Genomic DNA, 16,806 nt, shown 5'->3' on the forward strand with positions numbered 1-16,806 from the left:
AGAAGCTTTGCACCGTCCATTGCAAACTCGACGTCCCAACATCAGAACTTTAGCCCTATAAACGGAGGAGTGAGGAGAGGCTCAAGGGTGTGTTCTATGATCTTGAGATGGTGCCATCTGGGGCAACCGCCGAATGTACCGAGGGAGCCAGAACGCGTCAATCAAGTTTGAGTAGAGAACGCGGATGGTTATGTTCCTCCCCGCTGTGTTGGCGTGCGGTGTCCTTGGATTCGAGTTGAATTCCATTGTTTAGACTGTCTCCGTAAGCATTAGATCACCACCCAAGGGTTCTTTAAATAGCAGGCGATGGCGTCAGTTTGATATAGCCCCTCATAGGAACAACTAGAGACAATTGTCGTTCGTGAGTGGTATGGACGTTTAAAAGTCAGTGCACTAGCATATGTTACGTGTGGCGCTAAACCGGGGTCAGAGAAGCCGAGCGTTCCTCAGATTTGGAGGGCAATATCTCTCCCTGGCCCTCGTCAAGCATTGTCAACCGTCTTTGAGCTCATACCAAGACCTCTGACCTGCAGAAATCGGGAGGGTACGGAGGGCATTCCATCGGGCCAAGCCCGAGAGACCCGGTCCGGGGCTGAAAGGATCTTATTCAGTCACAGAACTGTTGCAACTTTGTCCCTTTCCCGGTCCGCCTGTTCAGCCAACAAAAGGCCCTTCCCTCAGCCATGTGTCCTCCCACCCAATCAAGCCTTGTCTTGGCAAAGTAAGCGTCTCCAAAAGTCTTTTTTCCCATGATAACAACCCGCGCCAAGACCACGGAGATCACCCGCGAGGACCGATGTTTACTCACAATTGGCCCCCAGAAAACTCTCCGGAAACTGTCAATCGGCAACCCCAGCTCTCCCCCGCTCCAAAATGAAAGACGACGAGCCGCAGGAGCTCAGGTTGAGGAGGATATTGGAAAGTGTCCGAGTCCCGAGTCATGCGTCCCGTCATTCCCCAGCAGAGTCCAGATGTGAGAGATTTCTTCCAGACCCCGGTCAGGGTCTCGTTGCTACGGTGTGCCGAATAAAAATACCCCTTCATCCTTCGCACAGACTTGCGGGTGCATCTTGGGAAAGTGACCCTGCTCTTCAGCAAACCCATCCTTCTCACCCTCATAAAACGGCGGCTCGTATTCGTCCGGTTCAGACAAGAAGGCTGTTCGGTGGACCTTCCTCTGGGCAAATCCTTCTTTCGGCCTGGCTGACCGAAGTCCTTGTCTGATTTCCACTTTCTCCATGAGCACACGCAAAAATCTGGGTTCAAGTGCGTCTCGGCGTCCCCCTTGAACCTTGTCAAGACCCCAGACAACAACCTGAAAGGGATGTGCTCGACGCCTCGCATGCAACCCCAGATTGCTTAGGCCCTTGGCATCATCTTGGCACACCGTTCCTCTGAAGTCCGTGGTGGGGTTTGCCTGCAATGGCCAGGAAGAGGGAGGGGTTGAAGCATGAGGGGAATTCGTTGCATGGGGCGTGGTCGCATTATGCCACACGAAGCGCATGGGACGGGCTAGAAGTGAGGGAGGCCACGCTAAGGGTATAAAGTCAGGCGGACTCGACATTATCCATCCATCCAGGCGACTCAGCTCGTTTTCACTTATCTACCGCCAAAAATCTATTCTAAATACAGGGAGAAGCCCACCCCGTTCAAGCCCCCCGTATCAAGCATGCCTTCTCCCAACGAGCCTGCCGACCCCGTTGCTGATGGGATCCTCGCCACAGCGAAACAATCTTGGAGTGACCTCTTCAGATGGAAGCAGCGTGTTGTCATTACAAACGAGCAGGGCGAGACTTATGCGGAGTGGCAAGACCCCGAGCCATTCAAGAATCCGATCAGTCTTTTTATGCTCCTGAGCGCCCGAGACTGGCTCTTCTTCCTTGTTGGTCTTGCCGCGTGGACTGCTGATGCATTTGACTTCCACGCGCTGTCTATCCAGCAAGTGAAGCTTGCAGATTACTACGGCCGCACGAAGACTGACATCTCTACCGCCATCACCCTTACTCTGCTGCTAAGAAGTGTGGGCGCTGCCTTCTTTGGCCTTGCTGGCGATCGGTATGGCAGGAAATGGCCTATGGTAAAGAACCCAATCACGGCACTCGATTTCCGCCCCCCTGCAAACTTATCTAACTTGCACCCAGGTCTTCAACATGATTGTTCTCGGAATCCTACAGATTGCGACAATCTATAGCGGGACCTTCCAACAATTTTTAGCTGTGAGGAGCTTGTTTGGTCTCTTTATGGGTGGTGTATACGGTAATGCTATTGCCATGGCCCTCGAGCATTGCCCGTATGCAGCACGTATCCCGAGAAGGGGGGGGCTCTTTCGGCTGACTGTAACATAGTGTCAACGCCCGCGGTCTGATGTCTGGAATACTCCAGCAAGGATATTCTCTCGGATATGTGTTTGCCGCGTGCGCCAACTTGGGAGTGGGAGGAGAAACAGAAACCTTCAAGACCGTGTTCTGGATCGCCGGTTCGTCTCTTTTGCCTTAGTTTGTATCTGGATGTTGACAGTCATTTAGCTGGGATTTCGATCGGTGTCGGCCTCATCCGAATTTTGTTCCCCGAATCCAAGCAATTCCTCGAAGCGAAGAAAGCGGGCAAGCAGTCGATTAGCGCTGGGGAGTTCTGGCGAGAAACCAAGCAGATGGTGGGCCAGGAATGGAAGATCTCTATTTACTGTATCATTCTCATGACATGGGTATGTTTTTATCCTTTGCGCACAAGACTGGTCATACGACTAACTCGTTCAGTTCAACTATTACTCGCACACCTCCCAAGACTCGTATACAACCTTCATGTTAACCCAGAAGGAACTGGATAATGATCAAGCTTCTCGCGCCTCAATCCTCATGAAGACGGGTGCATGCGTTGGCGGTACTATTATTGGATACCTATCCCAATTTGTTGGGCGACGCCGCGCTATCATCGTTGCGGCATTCATATCTGGTGTCCTTATCCCAGCCTGGATCCTCCCTGGCGACGAGCGGTCACTGAGCGCCAGCGGATTCTTCCTCCAATTCTTCGTTCAGGGAGCTTGGGGAGTTATTCCCATCCACTTGAACGAACTCTCGCCTCCTGCATTCCGATCCCTCTTCCCAGGTTTGTCCGCCCCAGCTTTGCATATCATTCCAACCAAGGTAGTCTAACAGACTTGAAGGTCTTACCTACCAGATCGGAAATATGATATCCTCCCCTTCAGCGCAGATTGTAAACGCTGTCGCGGAGAAGACCTTCATTACCGGTCCTTCCGGAACACCTGTCGAAGCTTACGGCCCTACTATGGCAGTGGCTACCGCTATCATCGCCACAGGAATCATGGTGACGACCGCTTTCGGACCCGAGAAGCGTGGCCGCCGTTTCGAGACAGCTGTTGTGGGTATGCAGGAACAAACCCAAGCAAAGGTGCTAGACGTCGAAGCCGGCGATCGTAAACCTGATCAGGAGAACATTGAGCGCGCTCCCAAGATTTAGCGATGCCGACTCCGACAATCACAGGCGACGAGTAAATATCCTCATTGACGGGCTAGCAACGACAGTACCCCGACGGCTGGTTGATGATTGATGGTTGATGGTTGATGGTTGATGTCTGATGATTCTTGGTCTATCTCGCTACATACAGAAGCTTCCATGAAATTTCAAACAAGTCGACAGCACTCACTCAATTCCTTTCGTAAACACTAATCATGTCTGTACCTTTTCCAACTCGATACGTCCTCTCCGGCTGTAAGTACACTCGCCTCGTAAACCTCCCTCCCCCTCGATCCCCACCAGCAAGAATCTGCCAATGCACCCCCTTCACCCCCCAGGGCGGCCCTGGCAGCGCAGGATCCTTATACATCGGAAACTCCAAACAAACCAACAACGCACCGGGTCCCAGCAACCCCGCCATCCGCTCCGCCCAGGCCCCACGTAGACTGGGATGTAAGGCACACAGAAACTACAGCGGTATCATCAGCACTAGTGCACACCTAAGCCGGATTTCCGGGTTCAGGGCATAGCCATACCGTGTAGTCGTATATCACGTCGAATTTAAACCCCAAGGCGTCCGACCACGCTGAGTCGAAGAAATCCCCTTGAAGGAAGCGCGCCGTTCCGGGGGTATATTTACTTGTCGTGTCACCCAAGACTCCGAAATTATTTGGTGAGGGGTTCACTGTTTCACGCAGGGAAAATGATTCGGCTTCTGATACTGCTGTGGATGAGATCTCCAGACCGTACGCGTCAAACCCGTGCAGCGATAAAGCGATGACGTCGTAGCCTCGTCCGCAACCCTATGCTTTATTAGCACGCAACGCCGCAGACATATGAATGCAGCGAGAAAAGCCAACCACACCGTCGGAGGTGAATGGGGAAGTGCTTCAGGAATTGAGTCCGACTTTGAAAGGAATCGAAACATACCGGCACAAGCACCCTCTTCCTCTTTCTCTCTGTTCCCGTCTCATCTTCCGGGGCATCTCCCCGAAAGGGACAAAAGAGGGTGTCATGATACTTCTCAACTAGATCTATCAGTGCGGGAGAAGGCTCCCCTCTATCCCAGAGGTCGCTGTCCCCCGACTCCCACAGGTCAGACCATGCTCTGCCGTGATCGGTTGGTTCGCTAGAGTTTTCCTTTATGGTTACTGAGGTTCTGCAGCTGGTAGAATACAGCAGGCCTTGGGTATCATCTACCGGTTTTCAAAGTGGGAGATAAGGCGGCCCTTTGGTTGTTGGGAGGACATTCTTGTTGGTGAATCGATGTATTAACTGCGGTAATGATTAGTTAGTTGTGAGGAAGCTTTGGGTGGACACTGAGTTGGTGATGATGTCGGGGGTGGAGGTGGCTTGGCATGGGGTCTTGGCGGGGTTCAGTTTTATTCGGGCTCAGGATCCCGTCTGTCGACCTGTCAATGGTGATGCATTCATCATCGAACTATATGAGGATCAAGCAGCGCTCTTGTTTCGCCACCTCCCTAATATTGCTTCACTTTGTTCTTTCACTTCGCTTTCCTCATTCAATTGCTCCTTCCTAATATTGTTGACGTGAAGGTCTATTGCAGGCTTCCTCACGGGTATAAATATTGCTAGATAGACCTTAGTTAGCAACTCACATGCTTCTTCCGCTTTCATCCCTCTGATTTATCACCGGGGCTCATCGTGTTCGACTCCAACGGCGTTCGGCGGCAGTTTGGCGCCTCAGGCACGCTACCACTCGCAAGTACTAGCGATTACGTCTTTTTTTCGACAGAGACGAGTCGAGTTCAAAGACGCTGTCAAACATATCACAGCCAATCCTCAGTTTGAGAGAAGTTTCAAGCTCAATTATGACGCTGAAGAATTCCTTTTTCTTTGACCGACAGGCATCCTGGTGGTGTCGTGTTGTTATTACAGGACATTCACAATGTCAACCAGAATAAGCCTTTCACTAGAAGGGTTGACCCTTTTTAGTGGAGCGGCAAATTCCAATACACAAAGTATGTCTCTTTCCTCCTATGCACCTGTTTTGAATTCTTCAGAGGTATCATGCTAGTCTAGCTCAGATGGATAGACCATCTCTGATGGACCCCAAAGGGGAAATATATTCCAGTAGAACACTCTTCTGGATTGTGCATGGATGTTTTGGAGCGATTCTCTGCTTGCTCTTCGAGACATGAGGAAGATGGCCGGAGTCTTTCTAATGCAGAGCTGCTTAGACCACTCAATAATGCCTATCAGGATGAGAACTATCAAGCATTCAACAATATAGCAGGTAAATAGATCAATATTGTTTCGGAATGGTGGCGGACCAAAGATGACTACCAAGTAGCGCCTACAATGGGTGTGAGACAAATATAGTTGTATCCCTTCATCATCCAGCTGGATTCCCCGGCCCTACCACTATGCAATCGGGCTTGTTAATTTAACTCGAAGTTCGGTCACGGCCCAAGAGACAGCATTATTTAATGGACATCAGTGCGGTCCAAAGGCCGGAGGGTTAAAACAAAACCAACTCAAGAGGCTACAAAACTAACAGGGGAGGGTATTAACCTGGGTAGTAGAGGCGACTCGATCAATGTACAGCCGCAATTTCCAACACGAACAAGGGGGAGGCCATGTCAGGATGAATGAGACGACAAAGCGTGATCAGCCGAGCGTAGAACAAGGGAGGGGGAAAGAAGGGAAGAAGATGTCGGGAAGAGCAGCGTAGATGGTTTCATCATACTAAATAATCGGGCAACTATCCCAGAAACAGCAAACCAACCAACCAGGACAGGGAAATCCACAAGTTCTTCCAAGGTTCCGGAGGTCCTAGGTTACTTTACAGATCTACTGCATTCATTCCGACCTATCCTTGCTGACGGATAACAACAATATTGGCTAGTTCCCCCCGACTAACTGGTAAACCCGAACCATTTCAGGTCCTCCGCTCCTTGGACCTGAAGGTCGTGGCCGATTCCGCTAGCCAGAATACCCTCCAGGTTGGGACCCCAAACAGTCGTCTCCCAGCCGGCCATGGGTGTATCACTCTGAACCTCCTCCGGAGCGTCGTAGTTATATCCGAAGACACCAGCCCACTGCTTGCAGGTTTCGTAATAGTTCTGAGGAGCTAGAGTAGTATCGGCGTCTCCGTGGTAAACCCGCATCTTCGGTCTAGCGCCATCGTAGCCAGGGTCCATGGCGAGAGCGATCTCCGCCCAGTGCTCTGGCGTGGAAATTGACTGGCCACCAGAGCAAGTGCTGTTCCAACCGTTCTCCTGGTTGCTGTCTGAGTAGAAGCATCCAGCCGCAACGCCAGAATAGGCGATACCGGCAGCGAAGAGTTCAGGGTATGTCGCGGCCATCACATTCTGCATTCATTAGACTTGTTTGGCCTGAACAGCGCGCTGCCTAGGTAAGTTATTGTCAGACGTACCGTCATCATGGCGCCTGAGCTCGTTCCCATCACAAAGACACGAGAGGCATCCGCACCGTACTGGTCGATGGTGTATGTCACCATGTTGGCGATGGAGTTGCTATTGCCGCCTCCGCCATGGGTCAAAGATTTCTCGGAACTAACATCCCAGCAAGTTCCTTCGTACGGACTTTGAGGATAGATCACGATGAATCCATAGGTATCGGCGTCCTGCGCCCAATGGGTACCAGCAAAGAAGGCGTCGGCAGTTCCCGAACCTTTATTTGAATATTCAGCGGAGCGAACTTTTAGTAAAATGAGACAGGTGCCATACAGTAGTGAATTGCCACAACGATGGCAGGATTGGTAGCCAAATTCTGGGGAACATAGATGTAGAAGCCCACATTGGTAGGATTGTCCCCGAAGTCGGTGATTTGCTGAAGTTGAGCAACGGCACCGCAGGTAAAGAAACAGAACAGTAACGTGAGAATGGATCGTATGATGGCCATGATGATGGAATTTCAGTGGGGTATGGAGAAGAATCGGAGAATCAAAGCAGCCCCAGTGCGGAGGACCCCATTTTAACTGTTCGTTGATCACTCCCCGGACGGAGAATTTCTCTTCTGGGAGAGCGTCTCTTGCACATCAAGTGAGTCGAGTTTTGGCTAAATGCGGCCGGGAGGAGAACGAGCGTGCGTTTTTAAAACACTGGAAGAGTGATCGACAGGCGGGAATGCCCTAACCAAGACAAACTCGTCACAGAATGATTGGGGCTTGGAGATTGCTTGACTGATCTTCTTCTCTTCAACCCCAGTTTTCCTGCATTGTTTCCCTGCTGCAGTTTGATGCTTAGCCAAACCTGGGGCGCGGATTCACCTCCGCTCCCTCACGCCCGCAGAAAGAAAACATTCCGCTCGCCCGGACAAGGGCTTTGCCGGAACACCAAAGTGAAACCATTTCTCCAAAGGATTGGTTTGGCTCGATGTTTCGACTCCAAGAAAGTGACCGAGGCTTCCGCATCATCACCCGGCGTCGACTCATTGAGAGCATGTTTGCACCTGGATGTCACCGCACATTAGGTCCGGGATTTCCTGCCGTCCAAGCAGGCTACTCTGAGGATTGATATCGACTCTATCCCCCGCAGATGGCCTTGACAGAGGCCTCGACAAAAATTCCGGGCGATCCCTACAAGGACATTGCAGCCGCAAATGCTTGATGGGATGAGCGGCCGCCAGCAAGAGATGAGGTTCGAGTCCAAGCTGTGTTATGCTTGCCGTGGCGTACATGAATCGAGTGATATTTGTCCAAAGGGGTGACTGGCACAGGAGAAAGGGTTGCACAGCCGGAGCTGGGAATGATCTGAGAGCTCAGTGAGCATTGAGTGCCAAGTACATTGGTGGAATTGAAAGAAGGTTAAGGATTGAGCTTGTGCCGTGTCAAGGCTGGTGGCACGACGAGGGGGAAGCTTTCTCACAGGGGAGGAGAACCAGCTCGTCACCTGATCCTGGCCTCTTTTTTTTCGGTCTTCGCCTCGAGTCGTCTGTCCTGGTGTCGCATTGTTGAAGATGATAACAAAGGCTCCAGCTCATCTCCTCCACGATAAGCTCCAATGTCAATGTCTCAGTCGGATAGCCAGAGATATGATCTCGCCAACTGCAGGGGTGAGCTACTGACGGATCACCATGCAGCTTCCAATCTCCTTATCTCGAGGCATTACATCCTTGCTCCTCATCGGAAGTCTGGGAGGAAGTGTTCTCGCCAACATGCTTGACCCAAGTACCGAATCTGCGCGCTAAAATAGTCAAGAGTTCTTATGAGAGGCTTGTATTGCCGTTCAAATCAACATCCAAATGACCGTTGGGACCTCGTCAAGCCTTCTGATGGTCGATATGCGCCAGCATGCGAAGATACTGCGCTGCAGGAAACTAATGCTCCAAAAGAGAATGTATGGTATGGTTTGACGGATGGTGAAACGGCGGCCGTTGCAAAGTGGGTTTTCTGCAGCCCGAATTGAATCATACCGTGTCGGAGGATTGGGGGCAATCCATACAATACGACGGAAGTTGGGGACGCTGCCTTTTGAAGTTTGCTGACTGTCTAAGTGCTCTCATGAAGTTGATGCGCGCAAATGAGACAGAAACTATTGATTATCTAGATCAAGATGGGCCAGAATCAAGTCGATACGCCCATCTGTCTGAACAATCGAGCTACAATCGACCCCTACTACGCTGCTATTTTGGTCGGCCCCCTACCAATCAATCATAACGCTAATTGGGAACCACTAGCGTTCCCCTACACTCGGAAAGCCCGGTGGCGTGTGTGCAATCCTGAGCCTGATGGCGAGACTGTATATTCAGAGTGGCTGTTTGAAATCAGTGCTTCCATATCTGATACCACCCTCCCCTCCTTAGGCACAGCTCACCTGACGGCGAAGAACTCGACTAATGGCCCACGCCGCGCATTGGGCGAAGTTCGATATTCAAGTCACACAGCAACATGACTATGAGCATCATTGAGGTCTCAACCGACATGGCTGACCCCTTGAAGTAGTACACACGGACCATGTTGACGGTGTGACGACTAGGATCGCCGAGGAGATAGTTCAATAGCATAAACTGCACGCCTGAGTGGGCGGTTGTGACCACAGCGTTGGGGAGGTCCCCAGTACGTGGGACGTGGTGATGCCCAAGTTCAGCCAGACTACCAGGTCGGTTTGATTGAGACTCTCGCCGTTGAAGAACTTTTCAAAGTCGACAGGTGGATCATGGATGTCCTGGCTGTTGTATGGGTGAGCGGCAATGAGGATGAGTTATGGTCGTACAAGGGCGACGTGATTGTGCGCAAGTTCCCTTTGGATCCCAACGACCCATTCTACGGGACGGATGAATAGATTTTCGGGGCGGCGTCACTCATGATCCATTTACGGCGGGTAGGTATCGAGGGAGTTCGTCACCAGAGCGCTGTCGAAAGAATTGTAAATACGCAGATGCTACTATACTCGAAAGGACAGCTTCATGTAGTCACTCCACATGTTTCTCTGGATTTGTTCACTTGCCCACAAATCCAGAAAGCAACCAGCAATGAAATAGATCCATGCAGGCAATGGCCATTAACCCCACCATTAAGAATCGAAATTAACCCATCCGCAGCCCAGCCCTGGAGAGTCCTCGACCGCACCGGAAATGTTTTCCGTGCTCCAATCTGAGTGGAGAGTCATCCAGGTTAAGGCTTAAGGAAAGGATCGCCGGTACTCGTCATGGGCGCCTTCGGAATGCGTCCAACATTGTCTTACTTATTATGACTGCGAGAAAATGAACTAAGGGATGGGGGTGAGGAGACATGAACATGAATCCATCGATGGTTGAGAATCAGCAGTCTCGACCCAGAGAGGGGAGAGGGGAGCAAAGACCCAAAGGCTCAGGGAGTGGCGTGGCGCCAGACTGGGATTCCAGGGCTCGGCCGAAGCGGGTCTTCCTCGGAAGTTCGTGAGGAAAAGCACCCACAATTTCAAGCTTCTATAAAGAGATTGCGCTCCTTTTTCACTTCCCTCTCTCTTACTCGTCTCCATCATTCGGCGTCTCCATGGATACGAACAACACATCGTCAGTGCTGCTGCGCGATTCAATTTAGCAACGCGGCTGATGCTTGTCTGATATCTATTGCAATTGCAAGGCATGAGGCAGTCTCATTTCCATCATCGATGGGCTGAACGGTATGGAACATGGACCTTGCTTGGTCATGGGATTCCTGTGCTCATGCTAGGGAATAGCATTACATCGGACACTTCGTTCAGAATATTGCCAATGCTTTTGTCTTTCAAGCGGACGCCGCACGCCCCTGTGTAACTTGGCGCCGTGGAGACTGCCGGGTCGGTGAATTCAGTCGACGGAAGATATTGCGTTGGAGTGATATTTAGTGTCGCTGTCGTTTCCTGCCCCTTCCCCGCGCGAACTGCAGCAGTGACTGCACGAAGCCCTTCCAACGACGAAGAGAGGTGTTTGGCCGAGTCTGTTCGAGTCTGTGGATTTACTGTGCCATCTGAATACACATGATCCGCCAGAACCGTTTCCAGACGTTCTATTAAGTCCCAAATCTGTGGCTGCGGCTGGTTGCTTATATGAGTGAGCAAAAGAAACGCCGACGCGATGGCCCTCTGCACGCTGATCCATGTCCGGGACGCGTACTTGCTCACTGTGTGCAGGTCTATAAACGCTTCGACCGTGCTCGCCAGACTGGTCAAGCACTCATCACGGATATGATCGCGTTTCCGGGCATCCATTGGAATGTCGGGATCCAACGATACGCGGCAGAGCACCGAGACGTAGTAGGAAGAATGCAGTCTTAGCTCTGCCCGTTCGATGTTGTCTGCCAACGTCGTGCAATGCTCCCGGTATCGCAAGTGCGGCGACGTCTCTGCTTTAATATCACGTATACGGTGCACGTACTCTTGGATTTCATGGGGTCTGAGATGTACATGTTGTGAAATCATCAGGTTCCGCAGCGACTCAAGGACGACCTGCATGATGCGAGAAAGGGTTTCGAAGTAGGACCGATATCCAGGCATCGATTTACGATAATACGGAATGTTAGGTTGGCTAATCATGGTGATGGACGGCCGGTCATAGGCCAGCGAGAAATGACTGTTTTGAAACGCCATCGCCCACCTGTGCAAGATAGTGGCCTTGTCAGTATGCACGTTTTCAGCAACTCAAGACGGGGCATCGGCTACGAACCACACTCTTCTTCGAACCTCTTGCTGGGCCGGTGAATAGCCAGCCGTCTCTACGTGGAGTCCGAGGGCCATGCACATTCGTTCCGTCATTCCTATCGGCAAGAATTGGGGGAAGATTAGTCTTGGTGCGAAGCGTGCATTCGTGAGGTCACGTACCAAGCAATGTATAAGAAGCCCCAGGGTTCATATTATAGGATAGGACACTGTTTATGATTAACAGTATTTGGATGATCTCCACGGAGGGCTGGGCGACATAGTTCAGCATCCGCAGACACTGATAGGAACAGGAAACTGAGACTCATCAGTCGAAGAACTCAAGAGGTCAGTTACCAGCACGCGGTCTCACTATAAACCCAAGACGTCATCTCACGTTGAATGCCTGGGAGGTCAGACAGCTGGCACCCGGAAGCCAGCACTGCAAAGCAGAGGGTAAGGAAAGAGATACTCATTCCGAACGGTCTCACTATGCCATTAACATCTGGTCGATAGACCCCACCGGCTTGTTTTCGACCATCCAACAACCGCCTCATGTCACCCTCTAGCTGCTCAATGTCAGAAAGCACAGGATGTATTACAGCCCCTATGCTTGTGTAATAATTTAACAGTCTACACAACGTTAGACGATGAACCTCCCCGACGACGAATTTCGCCAACAGTGAATCTTGAACTCACTTTAGACATTGATCATCGGGTGGTAATACAGAGCAAACACCTCCGATATTAAAGGTAACCGGATCCGACGACCATAGGTCAACAAACGGATATGAAGAGGTCTTGTTCCCCAGAGCCAGCTCCGTAAGCAGATCCTCTCTCGGTGGGTCAGAAGGGTTCTTTGACTTAGCCAGAATATCAACAAATGCAGACCGCGATCCTATATGTATCGAGCCCGTTCTTATTGTCGGGGACCCATAGCGGCTGTTCTGCACAGACGAAGACTGATCCCTTCCTCCAGCAAAAGCGTCCGAGCGAGGGTCGGGGAGGCACCGCAATTGCGTTGAATGCATCCGCAAGAGCGACTTCAAGCTTCCAATGACTTGCTCCATATCGCGCAACCTGGAATTTATCTCCTCCCACTCGATGTGAGATATGGAGACCATATCCGAGGAAGAATCATCCAAAGGGGAATCCGTGGCAGACAGGACATCATGATTACCCGTAGTATGTGATGACGGTAGAATAAACTGCGGTGCGCTGCCTTTCGGCGTCGGTGAAGCGAAGGGAATGTCGCCTTCGAAGGTGTTCGATGGCTTTGCGACCACTGGAAGCGCAGGTGGAGGACGGCCGTAGGTGCAGTTGAAGTCCCGCTTAATGCAGTTACTGCATGGCATATTTCGGTCACAGCGGACCTTGTTGGCACGGCACTGCTGGCACGTTTTGCACTCGCGAGGCCGGCGGCGGATGGGATACACTGGCATTGCAAACGCTGTGATCCCAAGGGATCGGGAGGCCTTGGGAAAAGGGAATGAGGGAGAAAAGTCGAGCCGTCTAACAAGATCCCACAGAACGTGCGACAGACATTAGGATCCACAGCCCCAGGAGGAGTGCTCCCACGTCTGGCAAAAAGAATGTATCAAACACGACGTCGAACAAAAGAAGCAATTCTGATTCTGATCTCCGGAGAAGTGGAGGATCGTCGCGGGTGGAAAGGTGACGGCAAGCTCCGCGGTCGCGAATCCAGTTCGTTTTACTCGTTCCACCAATTCCCTTGAGTCAGGAGAGCCTGGAGACTAGGGGAAAGGAAAGCATCAGTGGGGAAGGTAAAGCACATGGATGAAGCGGAGGAGGAGGAACTTTTGCCTCGAAGCGATTCTCGTTGATGGAGTGTGGATGCAAAGCAAACAAGAAGTTGGGCTGGGCGAAGCTCCCAGTGTCTGTGCTCGGTCCAGGCCAAGACAAGCAGCCCCAAGACCCATCCATGGAAAGCCCAGAGAGCTCGACTCGCAGGGTGACAGGCGTTTATAGGGTACCAGTGGTCGCAGATTAACCATAGAGATAAATTACGATAGTCATGCTGCATGTGGTGAATCTCTCTGAAGCGGAAAAGTCTCCCAAGTATGACATGTGGATTCACAGTGGGTTTTGTCACTTCGGTCTTTAAAGAGCCTAATCTGCAGCCAAAATTGCGTTCCACCGGCTCTATAGTGCCGTTGGAGACTACATAAGGAGGAGAGCTGGTCTCATCTGTAAGACGTCTCAGAGTATCCCACTCTAAACAGCATCATGTCCCGGCCTTCGCCTGGACTTGCAACACCTGGGGAACAGCCCACCAGTCGTGCCATCGTCCCTTCTCTCCCGGCTCAGGAATATTAACCTTCAGATTGAGCGACGGGGAACCACCCGGAGGAGTTGTCCTGCGGGCGATAATCGCCTTCTTCACGCTCTCAATGGCAATGCTCGCGCCGATACAAGCCCGCATCGTATCCTTCACGTCGCGATTCCAGTCCTCTTCTAGAGCAGGCGCATTGGGCTTTTCGCCGTTCGAATCTTCCAGGAAGGGACCGTTAGCGAGGGTAGCTTCCCAAGCCTTTCGGGCTTCCCCGATTGCCTTTGTTGCGCGTTCCATGACAGTTTCATCGCTGTCGCCTTGGAGCGTTGCTTCGCGGTGGTATTCGTCGTAAGGGACTATTTCGGGAAGGGTGATGTTGAGGAAGGGCTTCATGCGGAGCTCGTAGCGGAATTTATCGTTTGAGTACGCTTGCGGCGAGAAGGCGGTTGGGAGGAATTTGTGGCGGGATAGAAGGACATAAAGGGCGTGGATGGAGATTGCGAACGCGTCAATGGCGACAATCTGTGTGGTGAGTCGGTCAAATAGGACGAAGGACTTTCGGAGGAGGGCGTGTTTGGCTATGGAAGGCCGGCTTCGCTGAGCTGCGGAGACTATAAACGTGCGGATTCGGTCAATGTGGCCGAGGTGTGTTGAGCAGATATGCGACAGGTACCAATACATCCCGGCGAGCTCTTCTGGGGCATAGATAGAGAGTTCGAACCCGAGTTGGAGAATGAGACGGAACTGGATTAGCTTTTCGTGGTAGGTCCAGCTGCTAAGCGGGTATGCGTATGTGGTATCCCCGTTTGAGAGCTCTAATGGAGGCTCATCGCTCAGTATGCGAAGCTGTTCGTCAAGGTCCTCGGCCTGGAGATAGTAAGTCTGTGGTTAGACGAGTGTTTACTAGTTGGGAACGTACCTCCATCTGCAAGTTATCCCAATCAGCGATCGTATGGCAGACGGTCCGGCGGATACGGCAGCGATTGAGACAAGCACTCCGGAAAGTATCTATAAATGGCTGCCACCACGTTTAGTATTAGCGTAAACGGCAGTGGGGGTGTCCGTACCTGAGAAATGCGCCTCACAAAACCATCCATTAACTGGGCTATCTGGAATCGGGGGTCTGAGGGCACTTCGGTTTCATCAATACTAGCCTCAAGCAGTATACTTGAAGGAAGAACCAGAGCCGCGAGCTCGTCATACAGAAATTGTTTAACCGGGGTAGTTCCGAGAACGATTCCTTCCTTCATTATGATGGTCTGAAGAAGGGACCGGATGTAGACAGAAGGCTGAGGTTTCCGGGAGAGAATAGTCCACATGGCCACCTAGCCAGTCAATTAACCATATAAACCAACCATAAAGGGGCCATACCCTAAAATTATAGGGTCCTCGATAGTCAAGGATTTGGGCGAGATGGATTCCATCTTGAAACAGCCGTCTAAGATGCGCCAGCGCATCTTGAAGGCTGATCGTGACCATTGGTCGGGGAGGCACGGTGCTAGCCAGATTTCGCTGTATTTTCCAGCTAAAAGCTTCAGGCACAGGCTGGACCCTCTGGCTCGACTCTTCCAAAGTGGCTAGAAGCGACAAACAGGCCTCAAAATTATCAACTGATCTCGTTTGTATGACGTTTATGTCCTGCTGCAGGCCCAAAAGAAACCCCAGCCTGAATTCCAATCGTGCTTTGATCGCGCTCCTCACATTCGTCTCTATCGTCGTCTGATCATCAATCCAAGAAATCGCCCGGTGCAAAAGGTCGCAAAAAAGATCGGAATCAAAATGTGACAATAATGAGCGGTTGTACAGTTGCGTGCTAAAATCCTCTTCCTGCGCGAAGGAGAAGACGCGTCAGTATCGGCTGTTGCCGGTACATGGTGATACGTAGAGACGAACCTCATAGAAGAATTCCGCAGTGACTCGCGCATGGACAAAGTCACAGCACTTGACCAGCCCTAGGCAGTATGCACGGAGCACAGTGTCCACCATTTTAGGCCCAGCTTTGCCGCCGTCAATCCTCCCGCGCCCAAATTGTGTATCTTCGAAGTTTTTCGGTACGGGCCACAGGAGTTTATCGAGATAGAGTGAGGTGAAGAGGGTCTGCGAAAGAGGATGGCCCATATGCCACGCCATCTATAGTCGAGCTGTAGTTTCAGCACGCGGCCCATACAGCATCTCACGGACTCGAGGTTGAACATCTCCAACTCACCTCATGGCAAAGCAACTCATCCATTATCCCAAGTACTTCTTCTGGGCTTAGGTCGCGCAAGACGTCATAGTCATCCTCCAAGCTTCGTCCGTCCTCCTCGGACCCAAGATATCCGCTATCCATCTTGGAATCCATAATCTGTAATGCGCCGGTGCGTCGTTAGTTTGGAATATACGCGTCATGCGAAGGCCTCCGGAGCGTGCGGCATACCTCCAACGCGGCGACTGCCTCGAAAAGCGTAAAGTACTCATCTTTAACAAGCTGTCCCGTCCTTAACCCTAGTAGAAAGATTTGCGTTAGTACGGGAATGTCCGATTGGGGCTAAGTGGAAGCTCAGAGAGGTAGTCCGACTTGATGCAGCTTGTGTAAATTTCTCTGTAATGTCGCGCGGGACAACAGACTGCGAAACGATTCGCGTCGTTGGAGTTCGGGCCTGGTTGCTTGGGAACATAAGGAAAACGCGATCATCTGCAGCCAGCTGCTAGATCTACCAAATTTGACGAGGAGCGGCGGCACTTGGAGGGTGAGAGAAGAAAATGCGGGTGGAGGGGATGGCGGGGAGTCGGGGAGGTCGGGCGGACAGGGCAAAACTCCCGAACTCTGCAGAGCCAGGAATGACACCAGTTTAAACAATTATGCCTATCCCGTGCACCATACAACGTTGAAAAAAAAGAGATACGGTTCTATACCAGGAATGGTGGGACAAGCGGAGAAAGCCCTTTCTATTTGAACCTTATCCACAGGTCATA

At 51.5% G+C, this 16,806-nt stretch overlaps 7 protein-coding genes across 7 annotated transcripts; 2 read left to right on the plus strand and 5 right to left on the minus strand.

Annotated features, from left to right (window-relative positions):
- Positions 1 to 506: 506 nt before the first annotated feature.
- BJX67DRAFT_339724 (uncharacterized protein) lies at positions 507 to 1,520 on the minus strand. Its single transcript, XM_071027699.1, has 2 exons — positions 822 to 1,520; positions 507 to 721 (listed from the first exon to the last, which is right to left on the minus strand). Exons 1-2 carry the CDS (start codon positions 1,342 to 1,344, stop codon positions 702 to 704), a joined length of 543 nt encoding a protein of 180 aa, XP_070891510.1. The 5' UTR covers positions 1,345 to 1,520; the 3' UTR covers positions 507 to 701.
- Positions 1,508 to 3,583, plus strand: BJX67DRAFT_11579 (carboxylic acid transport protein). The gene is made up of 6 exons (XM_071024372.1): positions 1,508 to 2,077; positions 2,142 to 2,290; positions 2,346 to 2,476; positions 2,526 to 2,704; positions 2,757 to 3,105; positions 3,164 to 3,583. The coding sequence occupies exons 1-6, from the start codon at positions 1,670 to 1,672 to the stop codon at positions 3,475 to 3,477; spliced, it is 1,530 nt and encodes a 509-aa protein (XP_070891511.1). The 5' UTR covers positions 1,508 to 1,669; the 3' UTR covers positions 3,478 to 3,583.
- A 391-nt stretch (positions 3,584 to 3,974) lies between these two features.
- On the minus strand, positions 3,975 to 7,362 carry BJX67DRAFT_376340 (acetyl xylan esterase; the record flags this gene model as incomplete). Its single annotated transcript, XM_071031856.1, has 5 exons — positions 3,975 to 4,277; positions 4,405 to 4,502; positions 6,359 to 6,809; positions 6,875 to 7,131; positions 7,188 to 7,362. The coding sequence occupies 5 exons, from the start codon at positions 7,360 to 7,362 to the stop codon at positions 3,975 to 3,977; spliced, it is 1,284 nt and encodes a 427-aa protein (XP_070891512.1).
- Positions 7,363 to 9,014: 1,652 nt separating this feature from the next.
- On the plus strand, positions 9,015 to 9,743 carry BJX67DRAFT_376341 (uncharacterized protein; the record flags this gene model as incomplete). The annotated part of the gene is made up of 2 exons (XM_071031857.1): positions 9,015 to 9,323; positions 9,519 to 9,743. The coding sequence occupies 2 exons, from the start codon at positions 9,015 to 9,017 to the stop codon at positions 9,741 to 9,743; spliced, it is 534 nt and encodes a 177-aa protein (XP_070891513.1).
- Positions 9,744 to 10,365: 622 nt separating this feature from the next.
- BJX67DRAFT_11605 (uncharacterized protein) lies at positions 10,366 to 13,134 on the minus strand. The gene is made up of 5 exons (XM_071024374.1): positions 12,258 to 13,134; positions 11,932 to 12,191; positions 11,742 to 11,876; positions 11,587 to 11,677; positions 10,366 to 11,517 (listed from the first exon to the last, which is right to left on the minus strand). The coding sequence occupies exons 1-5, from the start codon at positions 12,998 to 13,000 to the stop codon at positions 10,590 to 10,592; spliced, it is 2,157 nt and encodes a 718-aa protein (XP_070891514.1). The 5' UTR covers positions 13,001 to 13,134; the 3' UTR covers positions 10,366 to 10,589.
- A 1-nt stretch (position 13,135) lies between these two features.
- On the minus strand, positions 13,136 to 13,703 carry BJX67DRAFT_11632 (uncharacterized protein). The gene has a single exon (XM_071024375.1). The coding sequence runs from the start codon at positions 13,600 to 13,602 to the stop codon at positions 13,270 to 13,272; it is 333 nt and encodes a 110-aa protein (XP_070891515.1). The 5' UTR covers positions 13,603 to 13,703; the 3' UTR covers positions 13,136 to 13,269.
- Positions 13,704 to 13,803: 100 nt separating this feature from the next.
- On the minus strand, positions 13,804 to 16,508 carry BJX67DRAFT_376343 (N-alpha-acetyltransferase 35, NatC auxiliary subunit; the record flags this gene model as incomplete). The annotated part of the gene is made up of 8 exons (XM_071031858.1): positions 13,804 to 14,718; positions 14,771 to 14,869; positions 14,919 to 15,176; positions 15,223 to 15,678; positions 15,745 to 15,981; positions 16,058 to 16,195; positions 16,268 to 16,335; positions 16,409 to 16,508. 8 exons carry the CDS (start codon positions 16,506 to 16,508, stop codon positions 13,804 to 13,806), a joined length of 2,271 nt encoding a protein of 756 aa, XP_070891516.1.
- Positions 16,509 to 16,806: the final 298 nt, after the last annotated feature.

Source organism: Aspergillus lucknowensis (assembly GCF_044049455.1).
Source record: "Aspergillus lucknowensis strain CBS 449.75 chromosome Unknown BJX67scaffold_1, whole genome shotgun sequence".
Taxonomy (NCBI): Eukaryota; Fungi; Ascomycota; class Eurotiomycetes; order Eurotiales; family Aspergillaceae; genus Aspergillus; species Aspergillus lucknowensis.

What these genes read in the sequence shown, in the direction of transcription:
- BJX67DRAFT_11579 (XM_071024372.1), top strand. Translation starts at nt 1,670, where the DNA reads ATGCCTTCTCCCAACGAGCCTGCCGACCCCGTTGCTGATGGGATCCTC. An exon ending in ATGGCAGGAAATGGCCTATG is followed by an intron (nt 2,078 to 2,141) that starts GTAAAGAACCCA and finishes ACTTGCACCCAG; the next exon opens with GTCTTCAACATGATTGTTCT. An exon ending in GACCGTGTTCTGGATCGCCG is followed by an intron (nt 2,477 to 2,525) that starts GTTCGTCTCTTT and finishes ACAGTCATTTAG; the next exon opens with CTGGGATTTCGATCGGTGTC.
- BJX67DRAFT_11632 (XM_071024375.1), bottom strand. Translation starts at nt 13,602, where the DNA reads ATGCAGCATGACTATCGTAATTTATCTCTATGGTTAATCTGCGACCAC.
- BJX67DRAFT_339724 (XM_071027699.1), bottom strand. Translation starts at nt 1,344, where the DNA reads ATGCGAGGCGTCGAGCACATCCCTTTCAGGTTGTTGTCTGGGGTCTTG. An exon ending in GACAGTTTCCGGAGAGTTTT is followed by an intron (nt 722 to 821) that starts CTGGGGGCCAAT and finishes GGAGACGCTTAC; the next exon opens with TTTGCCAAGACAAGGCTTGA.
- BJX67DRAFT_11605 (XM_071024374.1), bottom strand. Translation starts at nt 13,000, where the DNA reads ATGCCAGTGTATCCCATCCGCCGCCGGCCTCGCGAGTGCAAAACGTGC. An exon ending in CCCGATGATCAATGTCTAAA is followed by an intron (nt 12,192 to 12,257) that starts GTGAGTTCAAGA and finishes AACGTTGTGTAG; the next exon opens with ACTGTTAAATTATTACACAA. An exon ending in GATGACGTCTTGGGTTTATA is followed by an intron (nt 11,877 to 11,931) that starts GTGAGACCGCGT and finishes GATGAGTCTCAG; the next exon opens with TTTCCTGTTCCTATCAGTGT.